Source organism: Panthera pardus, unplaced genomic scaffold (genome assembly GCF_024362965.1).
Source record: "Panthera pardus isolate Hobbes unplaced genomic scaffold, ASM2436296v1 HiC_scaffold_6, whole genome shotgun sequence".
Lineage (NCBI taxonomy): Eukaryota > Metazoa > Chordata > Mammalia > Carnivora > Felidae > Panthera > Panthera pardus.
The window spans coordinates 17,943,417-17,962,576 of record NW_026526991.1 but is presented as its reverse complement, the minus strand read 5'-3'; the positions used below and the strand labels follow the sequence as shown (position 1 = coordinate 17,962,576).

At 43.6% G+C, this 19,160-nt stretch overlaps 1 protein-coding gene across 3 annotated transcripts in view; it reads right to left on the bottom strand.

Annotated features, from left to right (window-relative positions):
* The window catches only part of GLT8D2 (glycosyltransferase 8 domain containing 2), a 45,033-nt gene that overhangs the window by 10,113 nt on the left and 15,760 nt on the right, over positions 1–19,160 (bottom strand). For all 3 annotated transcript variants that reach the window (XM_019446622.2, XM_019446624.2, XM_019446623.2), the window contains 4 exons: positions 16,896–16,942; positions 13,678–13,770; positions 5,792–5,963; positions 89–206 (listed from right to left, as the gene is read on the bottom strand). In XM_019446622.2, coding sequence (XP_019302167.1) covers positions 89–206; positions 5,792–5,963; positions 13,678–13,770; positions 16,896–16,914 — 402 coding nt within the window. In that variant the 5' untranslated portion in view covers positions 16,915–16,942. The remainder of the gene's footprint in view (positions 1–88; positions 207–5,791; positions 5,964–13,677; positions 13,771–16,895; positions 16,943–19,160) is intronic.

Here is a 19,160-nt window from a genome sequence, read left to right as displayed (position 1 = left end):
TTCTGTCTGCATCCCAGTGGCCAGTGCGCCCCACTGAGCAAGGGTCTCACCGAAGACTGTCCCCAGCACGTGCGCGATTCCTACTCACAGGCTGGAGCAATTCTGGCCTTGATGAGTCCGGTCTGACCTTCCCCTTGAGGACTATCGGGTTGAATTCCACGATTTTAAAGTTTATTTCTCTTAGTTTAGAATGTTCAATCCATTTTCTAAAGAGATGACAACAAACAAACAAAAACAAACAAAAAACACCTCTAGCATATACACCTCCAACCTTTTGCCTCAATTTCCCTATTGCCTCAGAGTTGATCTGTGGCCTCTTTCGAAAGTTACAAATAAAATGTGTATAACCTTAGTAGAGTTTAGTCTATAAAACCTTCTGATTTTTTTTCCCCCATCTGGTCTGGCTTCCGATCTTTCCTCTCTTTTTTCTTTAATTCACGTAACTCTGCAAAGGAAATGAAGCGAAACAGTAATAACCAAATAGCTCCCCAGATCCACATAATCTCCACAGGAAACCGGGAGAACAAAATGTGTCCCTTCTTTCTTACAAAGCATCTGCGGATCCTGGTCCCTGTTTGCCACGGGGTTACCAGATTTTGTCAACTGATGAAGCTGAATCTCCTACCCGCCTTCTTCCTCTGCTATTTCCACTCCAAGGATGATCTGAAGTGATCCTGGCCTCTGTCTCTGTCTCTCCATGTTCCCCACCTTTCCTCGCTTCCCGCCTTCCCCTCCTCCCTCCCCCCGACCCTCTCCCCTCAGGTCTGCTCAGTCGCACACAGTCTGCGACTATCTTTTATCCAATTCATGATACAATTCTTGGCAGAAATCATCTCAAAACAATTGTTAATGACTAAAGCCACACATGGTAACATCTGTTGTTGCTCAAAAGTTGACAAATCAATCCTCGGAACAAAATTTAGATCTGCAAAATTTGAACCATAAAAAGCAGCCATTCAAACAATGTTATATGTCAATTATATTTCCAATCCGGAGATGGGGAGAAGTCATGTCAGTAAGAAAAAGATAGACAACCCTACTGAAAAACTGGCAAGAGACTTGAACGTGCAAATCTAAGTAGCCAAGAAATGTGTGAAAAAAAGTGCTGGGCGGTAGGGGGACCCTGGGTGGCTAAGTCAGTGAAGCATCTGACTAGGCTCAGGTAATGATCACGCAGTTTGTGGGTTCAAGCCTCCTGTCAGGCTCTGTGCTGACAGCTGAGAGCCTAGAATCTGCTTCAGATTCTGTGTGTGTCTCTCTCTCTGCCCCTCCCCTGCTTGTGCTCTCTCTCTGTCAAAAATAAACGTTTAAAAAAGAACATTTAAAATTGTTTTTAAAAAGTGCTCAATCTCATTTAAAATGAAGGAATCTCAAGTTAAACCATGATGAGATAGCCCTGGACACCTATCAGGATGGCAAAGTTAAAAAGACTGACCATACTGGGGCCGCTGTGTGGCTTGGTTGGTTAACCGTCCAACTCTTTTTTTTTTTAATGTTCATTTATTTTTGAGAGAAAGAGAGACAGAATGTGAGCAGGGGAGGGGCAGAGACAGAGGGAGACACAGAATCCGAAGCAGGCTCCAGGCTCTGAGCTGTCAGCACAGAGCCCAACGCAGGGCTCGAACTCACAGACCGTGAGATCGTGACCTGAGCTGAAGTCGGACCCTCAACCGACTGAGCCACCCAGGTGCCCCAACTCTTTTTTTTTTAATGCTTATTTATTTTTGAGAGATCACGAGGCATGGGGTGGGGGCGGGGTGCAGAGAGAGAGGGAGACACAGAACCCGAAGCAGGCTCCAGGCTCTGAGCTGTCCGCACAGAGTCCAGCGCAGGGCTCGAACACACAAGCCGTGAGATCATAAACTCAGGTGAGGTCAGACGCTTAACTGACTGAGCCACCCAGGCACCTCAAGTGTCTGATTCTTGATTTTGGCTCAGGTCATGATGTGGCCTGACAGTAGGGAGCCTGCTTGGGAATCTGTGTCTCCCTCTCTCTCTGCCCCTCCCCCGCTCACAATCTCTCTCTTTCTCTCAAAGAAAAGAAATAAACATTAAAAAAAAAAAAAAAAAACCTGACCATACCACATTGGGTGGTGGTTGTTACATGGGTATGTTTACTTTGTGATAACTCACTAAACTGCACGCAGAATTTATGCAATTTTCTGTTTTTGTATTATACTTCACTGAAAAGAAAGTTTTGTTTTGTTTTGAATAATTTAAAACGGTCTAGTGAACTCGACAACCAAGAGCTGGGAAACAGTCCCTGCTCAGATGTCATCAAGCCCTAGGGCCGATGCCCTTCTGTTCGAGCACAAACCCTTGCTCAGACCATATGACACAAGCCACCCTTTGGGGCTTGGTTATCTGCTTTTCATACCCATAGATAATTACAGGGCTGTTAACAGCAGGCTAAGTGAACAATCTGCAAAATAAATGAGAAGAAGAGTGAGAAATGAGACAGAAAATCTAGAACGTGTACATAAGCCCTCAAAACCCACAGGAGCCAAAGACCATTTAGATTAGGAGTGAGTGTCAGCCACATCTCAGTATCTCCTAATGGTGCCAAGACCTAAAAATCGCATTGTAAAAGTCATGCATAAATAACATCTTCAGGGGCCTGCCTGGCATGGTCGGAAGAGCATGTGACTCTTGATCTTGGGGTCATGAGTTCAAGCCCCATGTTGGGTGAAGAGGTTACTAAAAATAAATAAACTTAAAAAAGAAATACATTTTCCTTCTGAATAATGGAAATAACACTAGAAATACCTGGAACTTCCATCATCACTGCTCTCCCTAAGCCATCCATCCTCCCCAGAGACAGTCACTGCTGGCAGATGGAGATCTTTCGGGTCTTTTTCTTTGCAGAAACACATATATGTACATGTACACATTTATGGTTTGGTTTTTTTTTTAAGATTTTGTTTTTAAGTAATCTCTACACCCAACATGGGGCTCAAAATCACAACCCCGAGATCAAGAGTCACGTGCTCTACTGACTGAGCTAGCCCGGTGCCCTTGGTTTTTTGATTCTTAAAAAAAAAAAAAATTATTTATTTATTGATTGATTGATTGATTTATTACTTTTTGAGACAGAGAGAGAGCATGAGCAGGAGAGGGACAGATAGAGGGGAACAGAAGACCTGAAGTGGGCTCTGTGCTGACAGCAGCCAGCCTGATGCAGGGCTTGAACCCACAAACTGTGAGATCATGACCTGAGCCGAAGTCGGGTGCTCGATCGACTGAGCCACCCAGGCACCCCCAGTATTTTTATTGTTTTTTTTTGGTTTGGTTTTTTTTTTTACGTTTATTTATTTTTGAGACAGAGAGAGACAGAGCATGAACGGGGGAGAGGCAGAGAGAGAGGGAGACACAGAATCGGAAGCAGGCTCCAGGCTCTGAGCCATCAGCCCAGAGCCCGATGCGGGGCTCGAACTCACGGACCATGAGATCGTGACCTGAGCTGAAGTCGGATGCTCAACCAACTGAGCCACCCGGGCGCCCCATTTTTATTGTTTAAAGCTACAAGGTGAATGTTTATGGCCCCTTCCCCCCCAAATTCATTTGTTGAAACCTAATCCCCAGTGTGATGGCATTTGGAGGTGTGGCCTTCAGAAGGTGGAGACTTCAGGAATGGGATGAGTGCCCTCATAAAAGAGACCCCAGTGAACGCCTCTACCCCTCCCACCACGGGGGAAACAGCAAAGACGCAGCCCTCCATGAACCAGGAAGCAGGCCCTTCCCAGGCATGGAATCAGCCGATGCCTAGAGCTTGGGCTTCACAGCCACCAGAACCGTGAGAAATACTTTTCTGTTTTCACAAGCCACCCAGTCTGTGGCATTCTATTACAGCAGCCCGGATGGCTTAAGACATTCATAAAATGGTTCACACTATATGAGACATAGTGAAACTTTCATCTTCACGTAACAGCATGTCCCGAGGATCTTCTTTGTCAGTATACACACATTGCCTTCTTTTTGCCAATTTACGAAGTGTACATTATTTAAAAATTTTTCTCAATGTTTATTTATTTTTGACAGAGAGAGAGCACGAGTGGGAGAGGGGCAGAGAGAGAGGGAGACACAGAATCCGAAGCAGGCTCCGGGCTCTGAGCTGTCAGCACAGAGCCCGACTCGGGGCTGGAACTCACAGACTGCGAGATCATGACCTGAGCCGAAGTCGGAAGCTCAACCGACAGCCACCCAGGCGCCCTGAAGTATACATTATTTAAACAAGGAATAAGTGTGTCTATCTTCCTGCACTGGATATTGTTGTCCTGTTAATTTTTACCATCTTGATGAGTGAAAAATTATGTCACTGTTGTTTTAATCTGCATTTCCCTATTAGTAACACAGAATACTTTTTCATGTTTGTTGACCATTTGTATTTTTTCTTCCATGACTTGTCTGTATTGTATGCGCATTTTACTACCCGATGCTTATATGTTTAAAAGTTTTTTGTAAGAATTCTTTATATTCTTTGGATAGTAATCCTTTGTCTGTAATACATGTTGAAAATGTTTTGTGTAATTTATTGTGTGATTAATTTCACTTACAGTGTTTTTCATCATTAAAAAATTTTTAAATGTTATGCAGCCAAATCCGTCCATTTTTTTCCTTGTGATTTGTGGGCTCACAGAGTCACTTTCCATAGCAAAATTATATAATTATCCTGCTTTTTTATAGTAATTTAAAATTTGATTTTCTGTTTATTTCTTCTAACTCCGTTTCCAACTTACTTTGTAGTGTGTTGTGTGATAGGAAAGAGATCACTTTGCAGTTCAAAAGTTGTAATTAGTGATCATTCTGGGTCATATTAAAATGATACTATATTAATATCCTCCCAGGTTAAGAAAGCAGAAACTGTTAATTTTTTGTTTTGTTTTGTTTTGTTTTTTTCAGAGTGTGTGCACACGCACGCGTGTGGGGGAGGGGCGGAGGGAGAGGGAGAGAGAGAATCTCAAGCAGGCTCCATGCCCAGTGCTGAGCCCAACAGAGGGCTCCATCTCACAACCATGAGATCATGACCTGAGCCAAAATCAGGAGTTGGACACTTAACCGACTGAGACACCCAGGTGCCCCCCATCCTTTTTTTTTTTTTTTTTTTTTTAATTTTAGAGAGAGAGTGAGGCAGAGGAGAAGGGCAGAAGGAGAGAGAGAGAATCAAAGCAGGCTCCACACTCAATGCAGAGCCCAACACAACCTTGGGATCACGACCTGAGCTCAAATCAAGAGTTGGACACTCAACTGACTGAGCCACCCAGGCACCCCAAGATAAACCGTTTTAGAAAGACTTCCGGGGCGCCTGGGTGGCTCAGTTGGTTAAGCATTGGACTCTTGACTTCAGCTCAGATCATGATCTCACGGTTTGTGAGATCGAGTCCCATGTTGGGCTCTGTGCTGACAATGTGGAGCCTGCTTGGGATTTTCTCTTCTCCTCTCTCTCTGCCTCTCTGCTCCTGCTCTCATGCACGTGCTCTCTCTGGAAACAAATAAATATTTAAAAAATAGAGAGAGATTTACACACAGCCTGCCTAAGGCTTGTAGTTCTTTAGATCATTAGCCAATTCACTTCAGCAGAATGATGCAATGCCCAACCAGATTAATGAGACTTTGCTGGAAACTTCCTTAGCTATACCACACATTCATCAGGTCACCCAGTAAACCTCAGGTCATCCCTTCATTAATTCAAACGACATTCATCAAGCCCAAAACAGAAGGAAATGCATTTAAGGAAAGATAAGGAAGATGAAGAGAAAGTTGAAAACTCCAAAGTCTATAGTACACAAATTACCGGATTCGAGACAGAGTGTTCCGGAGTCCAACGACATAGAACAGAATGTTGGCATCGGTGTTGCTGTAGATGCTATTGATGGCAGCCATGGCGGCACCCATTCTCCCTGCAGCAGCACAAATCACCACAGGAATCTCATCCTCCATTTCCTCAGGAGCCTCAGAGTCATCGTCTGGAAACATCACAACCACTGTCTTAGAACATGAAGGAAATTCATAGTAGAACCAGTTCAAATTGTCTTCCACACTCCTGGGGGAAGACGGCATAGTGTGGAAGAGACTGCCAACCATTCTCCAACATCCAGTCTCTTCTTCTTTCAGAAATAGAACATGGGGTGGGGCAGGGGGAAGAAATACAACATTGGCGTTTTCATTTTAGCTGGCATCTAGCCAACCACTAAGAACAGATTTCTGAGACTCCCTAGCAAGTGTGCATGATCAAGTTATGACCAACGGAAGGTTAGTGCAAGTATGTGTGTGATTACCGGGTTTGCCTTTGAAAGCAACGTGCTACCCTCCCCTTCCCCTGTCCCCATTCCCATTGGCTGGAATGTAGATATGATGACAGAAGTTAGGGCAGCCATCTTGGACCACTAGTTGGAAGCTACCTGTGGAGGACACCAAAACCCTAACACAGAAGGAACCTTGATCTGGATGACCGTGGAAAGGGCACATCATTGTGTGGAATGACACACATTCATTCACTTGAGAGAGAAAATGAACTTCTATTTTGCTTCAGTCACTATGATTTTGGAGCTCTTTTACAGAAGCCAGTCGGACACACATACACACAGTTGAAAAATATGTGAAGAACTGGAAAGTCTCATTTGATCCGACAGTTCTCAACTCCTTCCTAAATTGGAATGTTTTCCTGCAATGCTGCTGTAAAAGCTAACTGCTTGTGATCTTCCTTCTCCTCTCCGCCCTCTAGTCAAGTCTCTCAAAAGTCCACAGCAAGAGAAAGGTGGTAAATGAAAGAGCATGGCTAATGCACAAGATGAATAATTGATTGTTCTTTTGAGCTGTGGCTGTGATGTAAAATACCAGTGTCGTAACATCTTATTTTGGCATTGCAATACAATTTTCCGGTATGAAAGATAATAATAATCAGTATGAAGAGTGGCCACTCTCAGATGCCCTTCTGGTTTTTACTTAAAGCTCTCTTGACAGATAAGTACCACTCAGATGCGGGGCAGTTCTAGCTGATATTTAATCCAACAAATATATGAACTAACCACCAGGTACTGTGCTTTATGTAGCTTAAGAAACATTGAAGGGCCTCTCCCTTCTCCTACCTCTCTTCCCCAGGCTGGCCACCACATCTGAAATGTCCACCACGAGAATAATTCTGTTTTCACAGTATACTTACTGGCACAAGAGAATGCTCATAATACAACATTAAGGGGGAAAAGAATACAAAATTTCTCTCTAGTATTTGATACACAAAATCACCACAGGAATCTCCTCTGGTGTATGATCCCAATGGGATATACACATACATACATATTTTCAAATGGATCTACATCTGTTTATGGAATTATGAGTGATTTCAATTTCCTTATTTGCATTTCTTATATTTTCAAAATTCTCTAAAGCAACCATGGATACTTTTTTTTTTAATGCTTGTTTATTTTTGAGAGAGAGAGAGCACAAGCAGGGGAGGGGCAGAGAGAGACAGGGAGACACAGATCTGAAGCAGGCTCCAGGCTCTGGGCTGTCAGCACAGAGCCGGCTGCAGGGTTCGAACCCACAAACTATGAGATCATGACCTGAGCTGAAGTCGGACCCTTAACTGACTGAGCCACCCAGGTGCCCCAACCATGGTTACTTTTATAAACAAAAAGGAAAATATTTCTTAAGGGATTATTCCTTTTGGACTCAACTGTCATTTTGGGGAGGTTCCCTAATCATGCGGTATGTTGCCTGCAGGCAGTGAAGTGAACTGCCCCAAATGCAAATTTGACTCTATTTCTTCACTGCTCACCATTCTCCAGTGGCTCCTGTACGGTAGAGCCACCTTCCCTTGCCTGGCACACAGGTGCCTCATGATCCAGCCCCTACTCACTTCCTTAGCCTCGACTCCTTCTACTCCAGCGATACCAAAATACTGAACACTGCACCGGGTGGTCCCTTTGCTCAGTGCCTTTGCACATAGTGTTCCAGATGCCCAGAATGCTCTTTCCATCCTTTCCTGCATGGCTAACTTTTACCCATTCATTCCAAATGCAGTGTAGACATCAGAACCTCTGGGAAGACTTTAATAGCTCCTTACACGGCGCTCACTTTGTCCGTGTTTGTGGGTGGACTGACCAGCTGCCTTGCAATTTATGTGGTTGCATACTTTATCTTTCTCTCCTATGAGGGCCGAGACAGTATCTCGTTCATCTCTGTCTATTCATTTGCTGCTAGCACAGTGCCTGGAACATAGTAGATTCTCAATACATTTTGGAGGGAGGGATGAATGGATGGGTGAATTTTTTAAATACCTCTATTTGAACATTTGCCACACTGCACAGAAAGAATCTATTCATGTGTCTGTCTCCTTCACTAGACTGTGAACTCATTATATTTTCCCTGCTGAGTCTGGCACCTAGGAGGCACTTAATAAAAGTTTGCTGGACTGAACTGAACTGATGTGTCGATCGTACAGAACAGGGCCCTGGAGGAATGATTCCCGGACAACTCCTAGGGGCAAAGACAGAGAGAAGGGCTGAAAAGCTGGGGGCAGAACCAGGCTCTCAGGAAATAGGCAGAATGAGGGAGGAGGAAGGTGTCCCCATGAAAGAGGGCCACCCAAGAGATCAAACAGCAAGTCTGCAGACACGTCACGCTGCCACGCTTCTTAGGAGACTCTGCCGGTCAGAGGAGCTGGGAAGCGAACCTAAGCCAGAAACACCGCTCTTTGCCAAGAAGTCTTCCCTGGACAGAGTATGGATGAAGACACACTGGAGAAAGATTGGGAAAGATTTATCCACTGTAAAGTCTACACCAATGTGGCATCCTTGCAGCTTCTCTGGGAATCACCCACTGTGCCAATTGGTACCTATGCCAACTCACCCAAAGGTCTGGCTATGTGAAACTGCTTGGTGCCCATACGATCTCTAGAAAACATCATGTTGATGGTGGTATGGAATGAAAATGTATTATGTTGCATTAGTCCGTTCCCACAAGCAGCTCTTACCAGACCATGCCCATTTCTAGAAAAAGTGAAATGTCTGCTCTCCCCGTGCCAAATCTCTGAATCCCATTTCAAATTAGGATTGGTTTTAGCCAAGCATATAAACTTGCCTCACCTCAAATGGGCCAGAAGTGAATCACCAGCTAATCACACAAAAATTATCAGGAGATTAGACTGAATGTCATTATCAGAATACACAAGGGGCTCCTGGGTGGCTCAGTCCATTAAGCGTCTGACTTCGGCACAGGTCATGATCTCACATCTCGTGAATTTGAGCCCCGCATCCGTCTCTGTGCTGACGGCTCGGAGCCTGGAGCCTGCTTCAGATTTGGTGTCTCCCTCTCTCTCTGCCCCTCCCAAATTCATGTTCTGTCTTTCAAAAATGAATAGATAAACAAAAAAAAAATTAACTAAAAAAATTACAATTTTAAAAATAAATGTAAAAGAAAAAAAAGGTGGGGGGGGGGTGCAAAGTCAGTCGGTTAAGCCTCCGACTTCGGCTCAGGTCACGATCCCAGGGTTTGTGAGTTTGGGCCCCGCGTCGGGCTCTGTGCTGACAGCTCAGAGCCTGGAGCCTGCTTTGGATTCTGTGTCTCCCTCTCTTTCTCCCCCTCCCCCACTTGTGCTCTGTCTCTCAAAAATAAATAAATGTAAGAAAAAAAATTTAAAAAAAAAGAACACACAAAATGGCACCATGCCTTTCTTCAGCAAATGATTTCACAGGGTTTCTGGACATTACCTTATAACACCAATTCTTTGAATTACTATTTTTGAAAATATAAAAATTAATATGGAATAGGCAAAGCACCAAGGATTTTTCGGGACAGTGAAACTGCTCTGTATTCCATAATGGTAGGTTAATGTCCTTATACATTTCTCACAACCCAAGGACAACATCAAGAGTGAACCCTAATGTAAACTGTGGACATTGGGTGATAATGTAGGTTCAACAGTTGTAACTCATGTACCATCTGGTGGGGGATGTTAATAGTGGGGGGAAGCTGTGTACCTTCCACTCAATTTTGCTATGAACCTAAAACTGCTCTAAAAAAAGTCTATTAAAAATATTGATATGCATTTCTTGAAAAAATTCCAGCCCCAAATTCCAGTAAGTCCTGGTGATTTTCTGCAGACCTCTCTACCCCCATTCCAAAGATAGATCTCTGTCACCCGTGCGGTGTGCACCTCTCAAATCCTTCTTTGTGTTGTCCCAAAAGGAAATATACCACCTACACGTGTTATTTTAAAATCAAAATGAAATCATACTTTTCATGGTTTTCTACAACTTGCTTTTTCCACTTAACGTATCACGGACGTCTTTCCATCTCAACATTATACTCTTTTGAATGTTATTTCATAACACTGATTCTTTTCAACAGTGAATGGGTTAAAGATGTGATAGTGAACCCATTGATGTGTTCCAAATACTTTGTTTATCAGTATATGGTTGATTAACAGGCCAGGATGTGCATTTCCTTACACTTGTTTTAACAGCTGCTATGAAAGCTACTTGTTTCTCTCTGTGGAGAGAAGAAATGTGTTGGTTTATGGGCAGGGAGCGAAGCGTGAGGACTCAAGAACTTGAAGTTCAGACAACTTTTGACTTCGTAGGGCTTCCTTTCTCTATTGAGGCATAATTTAGCTATCGTTAGGACTGAATTGTGTAAATCTGTATGTGGAAGCCCTAAACTCCAGTACCTTGGGATGTGACTGCATTTGAGGACAGAGCCTATAAGGAGCAATTAAGTGAAACTGAGGCCATCAGGGTGGGGCCTTAATCCAGTATGACTGGTGTCCTTATAGGAAGAGGCAGAGACGCCAGAGATGGGAACACACAGAAAAAGCCATCCGAGGACGGGAGGAGAAGGCAGCTGACCGTGAGCCTGGAAAAGAAGACTTGGAAGAAACCAACGCTGCCAGAGCCTGGATCCTGGACCTCCAGCCTCCAGATCTGTGAGAAATCAAACTTCTTTTCTGTAAGCCATCTAGTCCGGGGTATTTTCTTTGTTTATATCTTAAAAAAGTTTTTTCTAACGTTTATTCATTGTTGAGAGACAGAGAGAGACAGTGTGAGCAGGGGAGGGGCAGAAAGAAAGGGAGACACAGAATCCAAAGCAGGCTCCAGGCTCTGAGCTGTCAGCACAGAGCCTGATTCAGGGCTTGAACCCATGAACCATGAGATCATGACCTGAGCAGAAGTTGGAAGCTTAACCAACTGAGCCACCCAGGCACCCCATAGTCTGTGGTATTTTCTTACGGCAGCCCAGGCTGACTAATACAGATTTCTTAAAATTTGCAAATATTGGGAATTTCTTAACATTTCCTGTTTTAGGTATACAGTTCCATGATTTTTAGTAAATTGATAGAGTTGCACAACCATTACCACAGTGCCACTTTGGACCATTTCCAGGGGTGCCTGGCTGCCTCAATTGGTGGGGTGTCCAACTCTTGATTTTGGCTCAGGTCATGATCCCAGGATTGTGGGACTGAGCCCAGAGTCAGGCTCCATGCTGGATGTGGAGGCTGCTTGGGATTCTCTCTCTCTCTCTCTCTCTCCTTCTCTCTCTCTCTCTCTCTCTCCTTCTCTCTCTCTCTCTCCCTCCCCTCCCCCCCAACTCTTCCCCTTGCCTGCTTGCACTCTCTCTCTCTCTCTCAAATAAAAAAAAATATTCATTTCCCTGAAAAGTTTCCTTAAGCTGGGTTATAGTCAATCCACTCCAGCTCTCAGCCCCTGGCAACCACTGATCTCTTTTCTGTCTCTATAGATTCACCTTTTCTAGAAACTTCTCTAAATGGAGTCATAGAATATGTGGGCTTTCAGGTCTGACTTCTTTAATTTAGCATAATCTTTGAGAGTTTTATCCACATCCAACTTCTGGAGCAGGCATTAGTAGTTTGTTGCTTCTTATTGTTGAAAAGCACTCCATTGTGTGGATATACTACATTTTATCTAATCTCTGATTGATTTACATGTGGATTGTTTCCAGTGGGGCTACAAAGAATGATGCCCTGGGCAAATCTGTATGCACATCTTTATGTGGAAATCATTCTCTTTCCGGATGCTCCTTATGTTTATTTAAACCAGATTTTATGTGTTTTTAACTGTTTTTCTTTTTAGTATATTTATTTATTTTTGAGAGGGGAAGAGGGGCAGAGAGAGAGAGAGAGACTGAGAGAGAGACTGAGAGAGAACCCCAAGCAGGCTCCACACTATCAGCACAGAGCTTGACCAGGGCTCTATCCTGTGAACTGTGAGATCATGACCCAAGCAGAAATCAAGAATCAAATGCTTAACGGACTGAGCCACCCAGGCTCCCCTTAACTGTTTTTCTTAAATGAATTTTTAAATTAAAATAAGTCAGCTTTGTGAGAGTAGGACATTGTTTTTCTCACTGTTGTGGGTCCAGTGTCTAAAGCCTCTGGTTTAAAAAAAAAAAAAGTATGAAATGAATGTATATAATGCACCAAAATATTAACTATATTTGTCTTTGGCTGATATAGCTACAGGTAATATCTTTCTCTTCTGTATTTTCCATAAATGTATTTGCAAGACTATATAAAACTACAATTATTTAAAATTATTTAAAAATAGGGGTGCCTGGATGTTTCAGTCAAAGGTTTGTGCGACTCTTGATCTCAGGTTTGCAAGTTGGAGCCCCACATTGGGGGTAGAGATTACTTAAAAATAAAATCTTTATAAATAAAGAAACCATTTAAAAATATAATACACAGACTACAGTACTTCTTAATTTCTGTGAAGGATGACTCTGTGTGTTCAGAGGTTGTGAAGGTGGCATCTCAAGCAACCCACCCCTCAGGAGGGAAATCGGGGTCCTGAGCACAGCTGGAAGAGGACATAGGGTCAATGCAGGATCTTTTCTCAGCTGCGGGTTCTGAGGCCATTGGTGCCGCAGTGGGAATGAACCAGTGGGGAGAAGGGACAGAAGGTGACGTGCATAAGCAGCATTATTGGGAGCCTCCAAGGATGGACACAGAGCCAGTTGCCCGAAGCGTGGCCTGAGAACCGAGCATCAACATCAACTGGGAGCGGATCACAAAGGCGTGCAATCCTCAGGCCCCACCCCAAATCTACTGACTCAAAATTTCTCGGGATGGGTCCGAGTATCGTGTTTTAACAAACCCTAACTGTGATTCTTCTATGTGCTGAAGTTTGAGTAGCACCGATCATTGTAGAACATCATTGAAAAGTCGGCCTTGGGTGGATATTCTCACCAGCAGGTCCTTGGGAGCTGACCAGATGGTTGCCTGTCTCTGACCCAGCTACTGAGAGGAAGCAAAGGAACGCATTTAAATCACATTCCCAGGCATCCCATCTTGATGGGTTATATGCTTATTTACCTGCTCCATTCTTTTTTTTTTTTAATTATTGTAGTAAAAAACACTTAAGATTAATCATCTTAAGCATTTTTTAAATGCACAGTTGGTGTATTAAATACATTCACATTGTCGTACTACTGTCACCACGGCCCCATCCCCATAATTCTTGTCAAACTTACAAAACTTTTACAAACTCACACAACTGCAGCTTCTACCCGTTAAACAAGAACTCCGCATCCCCGCGCCCCCGGCCCCCGGCAACCATCATCATACTTTCTGTCTGGGTGACTGTGACTATCAAAGTCCCTCATACAAGAGGAATCGCACAGTGTACTTGTCTTTCGGGGCCCAGCTTGTTTCACTCAGCATACCTGTTTCGTTCCTGAGCACAGTCCCCTTATGAACTTTCTTATACAGAATTCCGCAGAGGGTCACAATCAGAAGGAACAGCAACACCTGATTGACTGAAATAAAACCAGAAACACATTCAGGTGTAACCTCTCAAGCTGAAATTGCGGGAAAGTTTAGAATGGTCATATGAGCAGATGCCTTCCCTAACCAACATCCCAGCGGTGGTCTGGGACCTTTCTTTCAGCAGATGGCATGCGGAATAAAGGGTTAACCTGGGATGCTGTTGCAGCTCAAGGGTACAGAGACATAGCTTAAGGAGGATGGGGGGCTACTCCCAGGCAGCCTGATGGCAGAGGCTACGACCTTAATGCCGTCATGAGGCTGCCTCTGGAGCCAATTTCCGTGCATGAACATTTGGTTTCAATGAACAGCCAAGATTTATATAAACCTTACGATGAGCCAGTACTTACTGAGTACGTATTCTCAGTTCACTCGAACACTGGTCAAGGATGACATACAACAAATTCTTGCCCTGAGTAAGAGGACGGAAGGTCCAAATATCTCTTCCAGTTCTAAGCATCCGGGACCATCTGTTCCACTTACCCTTGGCAACGACTGAGAAATAGAGTGATAAAGGACAGTGCTTTCCTAAGTACGGAGCACATACCACTGATTGTACATGAGATGGTTTAGGAGGTTTGTGACCATGGCATTAAGTAACATTAAGTCACAGCATGAGAAGTTAGTTTTAATTTCACGTGCAGGCAGGTAACAAAAGCTACCCAGAAGTGAGTAACATTGTTCTAATCATACATATGTGTATAATCGTCTTCTTTTTAAGATAGGAGATAGCTTATTCTATTAGCAATAAGGATATGCACTTTCTTTTTTTACAATTTTTAATGTTTTTGTTTATTTTTGAGAAAGAGAGACAGAGTACTAGTAGGGGAGGGGCAGAGAGAGAGAGAGACACAGAGTCCAAAGCAGGCTCCAGGCTCTGAGCTGTCAGCACATGGGGCTCGAACATGGAGCCCGAACTTGCAAACCATGAGATTATGACCGAAGCCAAAGTTGGATGCTTAACTCACTGAGCCACCCAGACGCCCCAGGATATACACTTTCTATTATAAAGTACACATAAATTTTAAATGAGTCAATTTAAGGAAACAGTTAAGTCATGCGTAGGACAGAAGAAACACAGATGATGAAAAATTGAGAAGGTGGTGCATTGCTATACATAGAGCACAATCACCTGAAGTTTGGAAAATGTTGGTTAGGAGAGGAAAGGGGCAGGATTTCAAGTCAGGCTCAAATCTTGTTTCTGCCACCTCTTAGCTGTGTGGCCTTAGACAGGTTACTGAATCTCTCTGAGCCTCAGTTTGCTCATCTGCTCAATGAGGATTGTAATTGTAGTAATAATCATTGTCTCACATGCGGGTTTTGAGAGTTAACAAAGGCAATGTAGTCCTAATAAAGACTTTATAATTGTTATGTATTATCATTTACTATTTTTTTAAGTTTATTTATTTTTGAGAGAGAGAGAAAGCACAAGTGAGGGAGGGCAGAGAGAGAGGGAGAGAGAGAATCCCAAGCAGGCTCCGTACTGTCAGCGCAGAGCCCAATGAGGGGCTCGAACTCATGAACCATGAGATCATGACCTAACCCCAAATCAAGAGTCGGACACTTAACGGACTGAGCCACCCAGGCACCCCTATCATTTACTGCTTTTACGCATCGAGATATTTACATTTATTGTCCTCATACTGATCTCTTTTCTGGCCCCTGGGCCTTTGTCTTCCCTCTTGTAGAAGGAAGGAGTTAGTCTTCACAAGATGTCTTCCAGAGCTACATTCTGAGGCCCAATGATTCTACTGTGCTTACATCCAGCTTCTCTCTGCCTTTCTGGACTGTGAGATTCAGCCAGAGAAACTAGATACGAGACTCAGTTTAAAACAAAACTATAGAGAAATAGCAGATAAGGAAGAAAGTCCTACAGTTTATCAATACGTGTGATAAATATTCATCTGCCACAGCCAGTTGGGGAGGCAACTCAAAGTCTTCTATCACCTGACTCTTTTTTAGTATATGTATGCCCTATGCAATATTTTGCATATACTTAGACCAAAATATTATTCACAGTTAATCTGAACTTCAAATCTAACTGCATATCTTGTCTTTTCATCTGCTTGTTCAGGCAGCTCTACCCTGAGGCTGACTGTCACACAATTAGGTTACTACGCTTCATCCCAGGTTCACAAACTACTAGACCTAAAATCAAGGACAAATTCAGGTTTTGATGGAGTCTGAAGATTATATAATTTTTTTTTTCAACGTTTTTTTATTTATTTGTGGGACAGAGAGAGACAGAGCATGAACGGGGGAGGGACAGAGAGAGAGGGAGACACAGAATCGGAAACAGGCTCCAGGCTCTGAGCCATCAGCCCAGAGCCTGACGCGGGGCTCGAACTCACGGACCGTGAGATCGTGACCTGGCTGAAGTCGGACGCTTAACCGACTGCGCCACCCAGGCGCCCCTGAAGATTATATAATTTAAGGTGACTCTTAAGAATAGGAACACAAGGGGCACCTGGCTGGCTCAGTCAGTGGAACATGAACTCTTGATGTTCATGTTGTGAGTTTGGGCCCCATGTTAGGTGTAGAGATTACTTACATGAATCAATCAATCGATATTAAGAATAGGAACACAAAATTACAAGTGCTAAAATTAGATAGGAGCATGAATATTTATTTAAAGTGAGAAAATAAATTCTATTTGTTAAGTTTTATAGAAATGTTTGCCCTTTCTCATGACGAATCCACCTGTGGACAAAATACTTAACAACTTTCCACAGGAATCATCCTGAAATGATGATGCCAAGGACTCTGCCTGTGGGAAAACCATCCGTGAAAACAAAGATCTCAAAAATAAGACAGTTCAAGACTCAGCATCAAAACAGTCCTTTAAGCGGCACCTCGGTGGCTCAGTCAGTTAGCCGTCTGACTTCGGCTCAGGTCATGGTCTCACAGTTCATGGGTTTGAGCCCGGCGTCAGGCTCTGTGCTGACAGCTCAGAGCCTGAAGCCTGTCTCGGATTCTGTGTCTCCCTCTCTCTCTGCCGTTCCCCTTCTCACGCTCTGTCTTTATCTCTCAAAAATAAATAAACATTAAAAAATTAAAAAAACCAGTCCTTTAAAATATCTATTTTTAATAATCATGATTGTCAAAAGTGTAATCTTACTTTTTCGTAACAAAGCCATGTGTGTTCACGCAGACGAAAGCTGTGACCTGTGGATTAAAGAATAAAAATTTTTGTAGAACAGAATCAACCCCAAAGTCATCATACAATTACTAAGGACCGTGTCTTTGAGTATCTGATATGTGGCAAATTGGGCAATCATTCCTTACCGTTCTGAATCTAGAACTTTGGAAAAAAGTATCTCTTAGATGTATAGGTCAGCGCTTCAAATTAATTTCTCTGGCTGTACGAACAGTCCAAAGGGCCCCCAATAGATAATCTTGCATATTTTCAGCTATCATAATTTCATTCCTTTGATAAGGAAATTTTCACATCTTCAGGGATCCCTTGTGGAAACAGAACTATACCTTACACTAAATTCAATCATGCATTCCATGAGTATTTATTGAGATCCTACTAATAGCCCAGCACTGTGCTATGTACTGAGGATGTACCAATGAACAAATCAGTCCCAGTCCCTACCATCATGGGGCTTTAAATCCTGTGGGGAAAACAGATACTAAAATGTAACAAATAAAATAGATTATGGTAAGAGATATGAAGGAAACAACAGAAGTTCTGGGACATGGATCAGTAGAGGTGAGGAGTGTGTCAGGAAAAGAAATCAAGAAAAGCCTCATTGAGAAGATGCTCTTCCAAGAAGAGCAGGAGCCCATGGAGAGAAGGCAGAAGGAAAGAGCAAAGTGCAAAGGAAAGGAAACAGCAGGTGTGAAGGCCCAGTGGCTAAAAAGAGCTCTGGGTATTCTAAGTACTGCGAGAAGTTCAGTATGGCTGGAACATAGTGGACTAAACAAGAGACTGGCCAGATGAGGCTGGAGACAAACCGTGTTGTCTATAAAGGAGTTTGGATTTTATTTCATATGCGTGTAGTTCCCTCTATCAGCTTTTGTTTTCATTAAAGTCCCAAAGCAACATTTTCAAACATCTCCACAGATATTCTGATGGTAAAGCAGAGTGGAACTCAAAGTCAGCCATAAGGAGCTCCAAAATATTTACACATTTCTTGAGTTACCTTCAGATTTGTGTAAACTGTCCAAGAACGAAGGGAAAATAATGGCTCCTTTCATTGCTAGCAGAGGTCCCCTCAGGGAGAAAAGTCTTTGTTATTATGAAGTCAGAGACTTCCGTGCACGGATGGGGTGGGCAGGGGTGAGAGCAGGAACATGTGAAATGAGTCTGAATGAATGATCAACTGGAATCCTGGGGTTGGCAGCAGCCCAAGATTATTACGTGAGAAGGAGAAAGATCCCATAGCAGAGGCTGCCCCTTGCTCATCAGAACATCTGGCCTTGGGGCAGATGCCCCCCAAGGACTTTCCAAGAATTGAGATGCCCAATATTCAGTCCATAGTCTTCCGCCATGCTCGACATCTCCTGATCCCCACCCTGTCGCCAGTCTGCTTTCCCCCCTGGGTCTAAACACACGTATCAGTGTGTTCGGGGGAAATCAAGGAAAGGGGGCAATGTTCCCCATGCTGGACGTGGAGAAGCGGGGAGAGACGCAACTGAGATGACGTTCTGTGGGGACTCTGAACGTAGGAGAATGTAAGCTGCCAGGAAGTCATGAGGATTTTGGAGGGGATATTGGATGGGGGAAGGTGAGTCCATTTTACTTGAATCTCCAAATCTATGGCTGCTGGCCGAGGAAATGCTCACTTCCACTCAGTGGTGAGTGAAAATAAAGTTATGATTTTTCTCTCATCTAAGTACATGAAATCATTTGAAATGTATCCATGGACACCGTGAGGGTCTGTGCACCCCAGGTGGAAGGTTAGACCCCTGGGCAAGGTAGACTCAGCTGACATCTGGGTTAAGATGACATTTGTGTTGTTTCATCACCTAGAAAAACTGCTGCCCTGGGCACATTTGCCTGGTTTGTCCTGAGGCTTTTCATTCGCCCTGGTTCCCGACATGATGTTCCAGGTGAGAGGCAGGGTGAGAACCCGGTCCCAGGCAAACATCAGAGAGGGGCAGGCTGATGCGCAGGGACAGAGGAGTATGGATGGGAAAGCAAGCCCTGGGAGGAAGGCTGGAGGGATGCCAGAGACAGATTTGGGATAAGATTCCCTATCTTGCATTGCCATACGCTGTTAAGGGTCATTAAAATGCCCATCCTGGCAATGTCATATAGGCCAATGTTGAAATGTCCTCTGCCTCTATATTGAAGATTACAGAAACTAAAGGAGGGGCCAAGATACAAAACAGAGGGGGACTTTCACTTGATATTCTTTCAAGGCTTATACTGCAC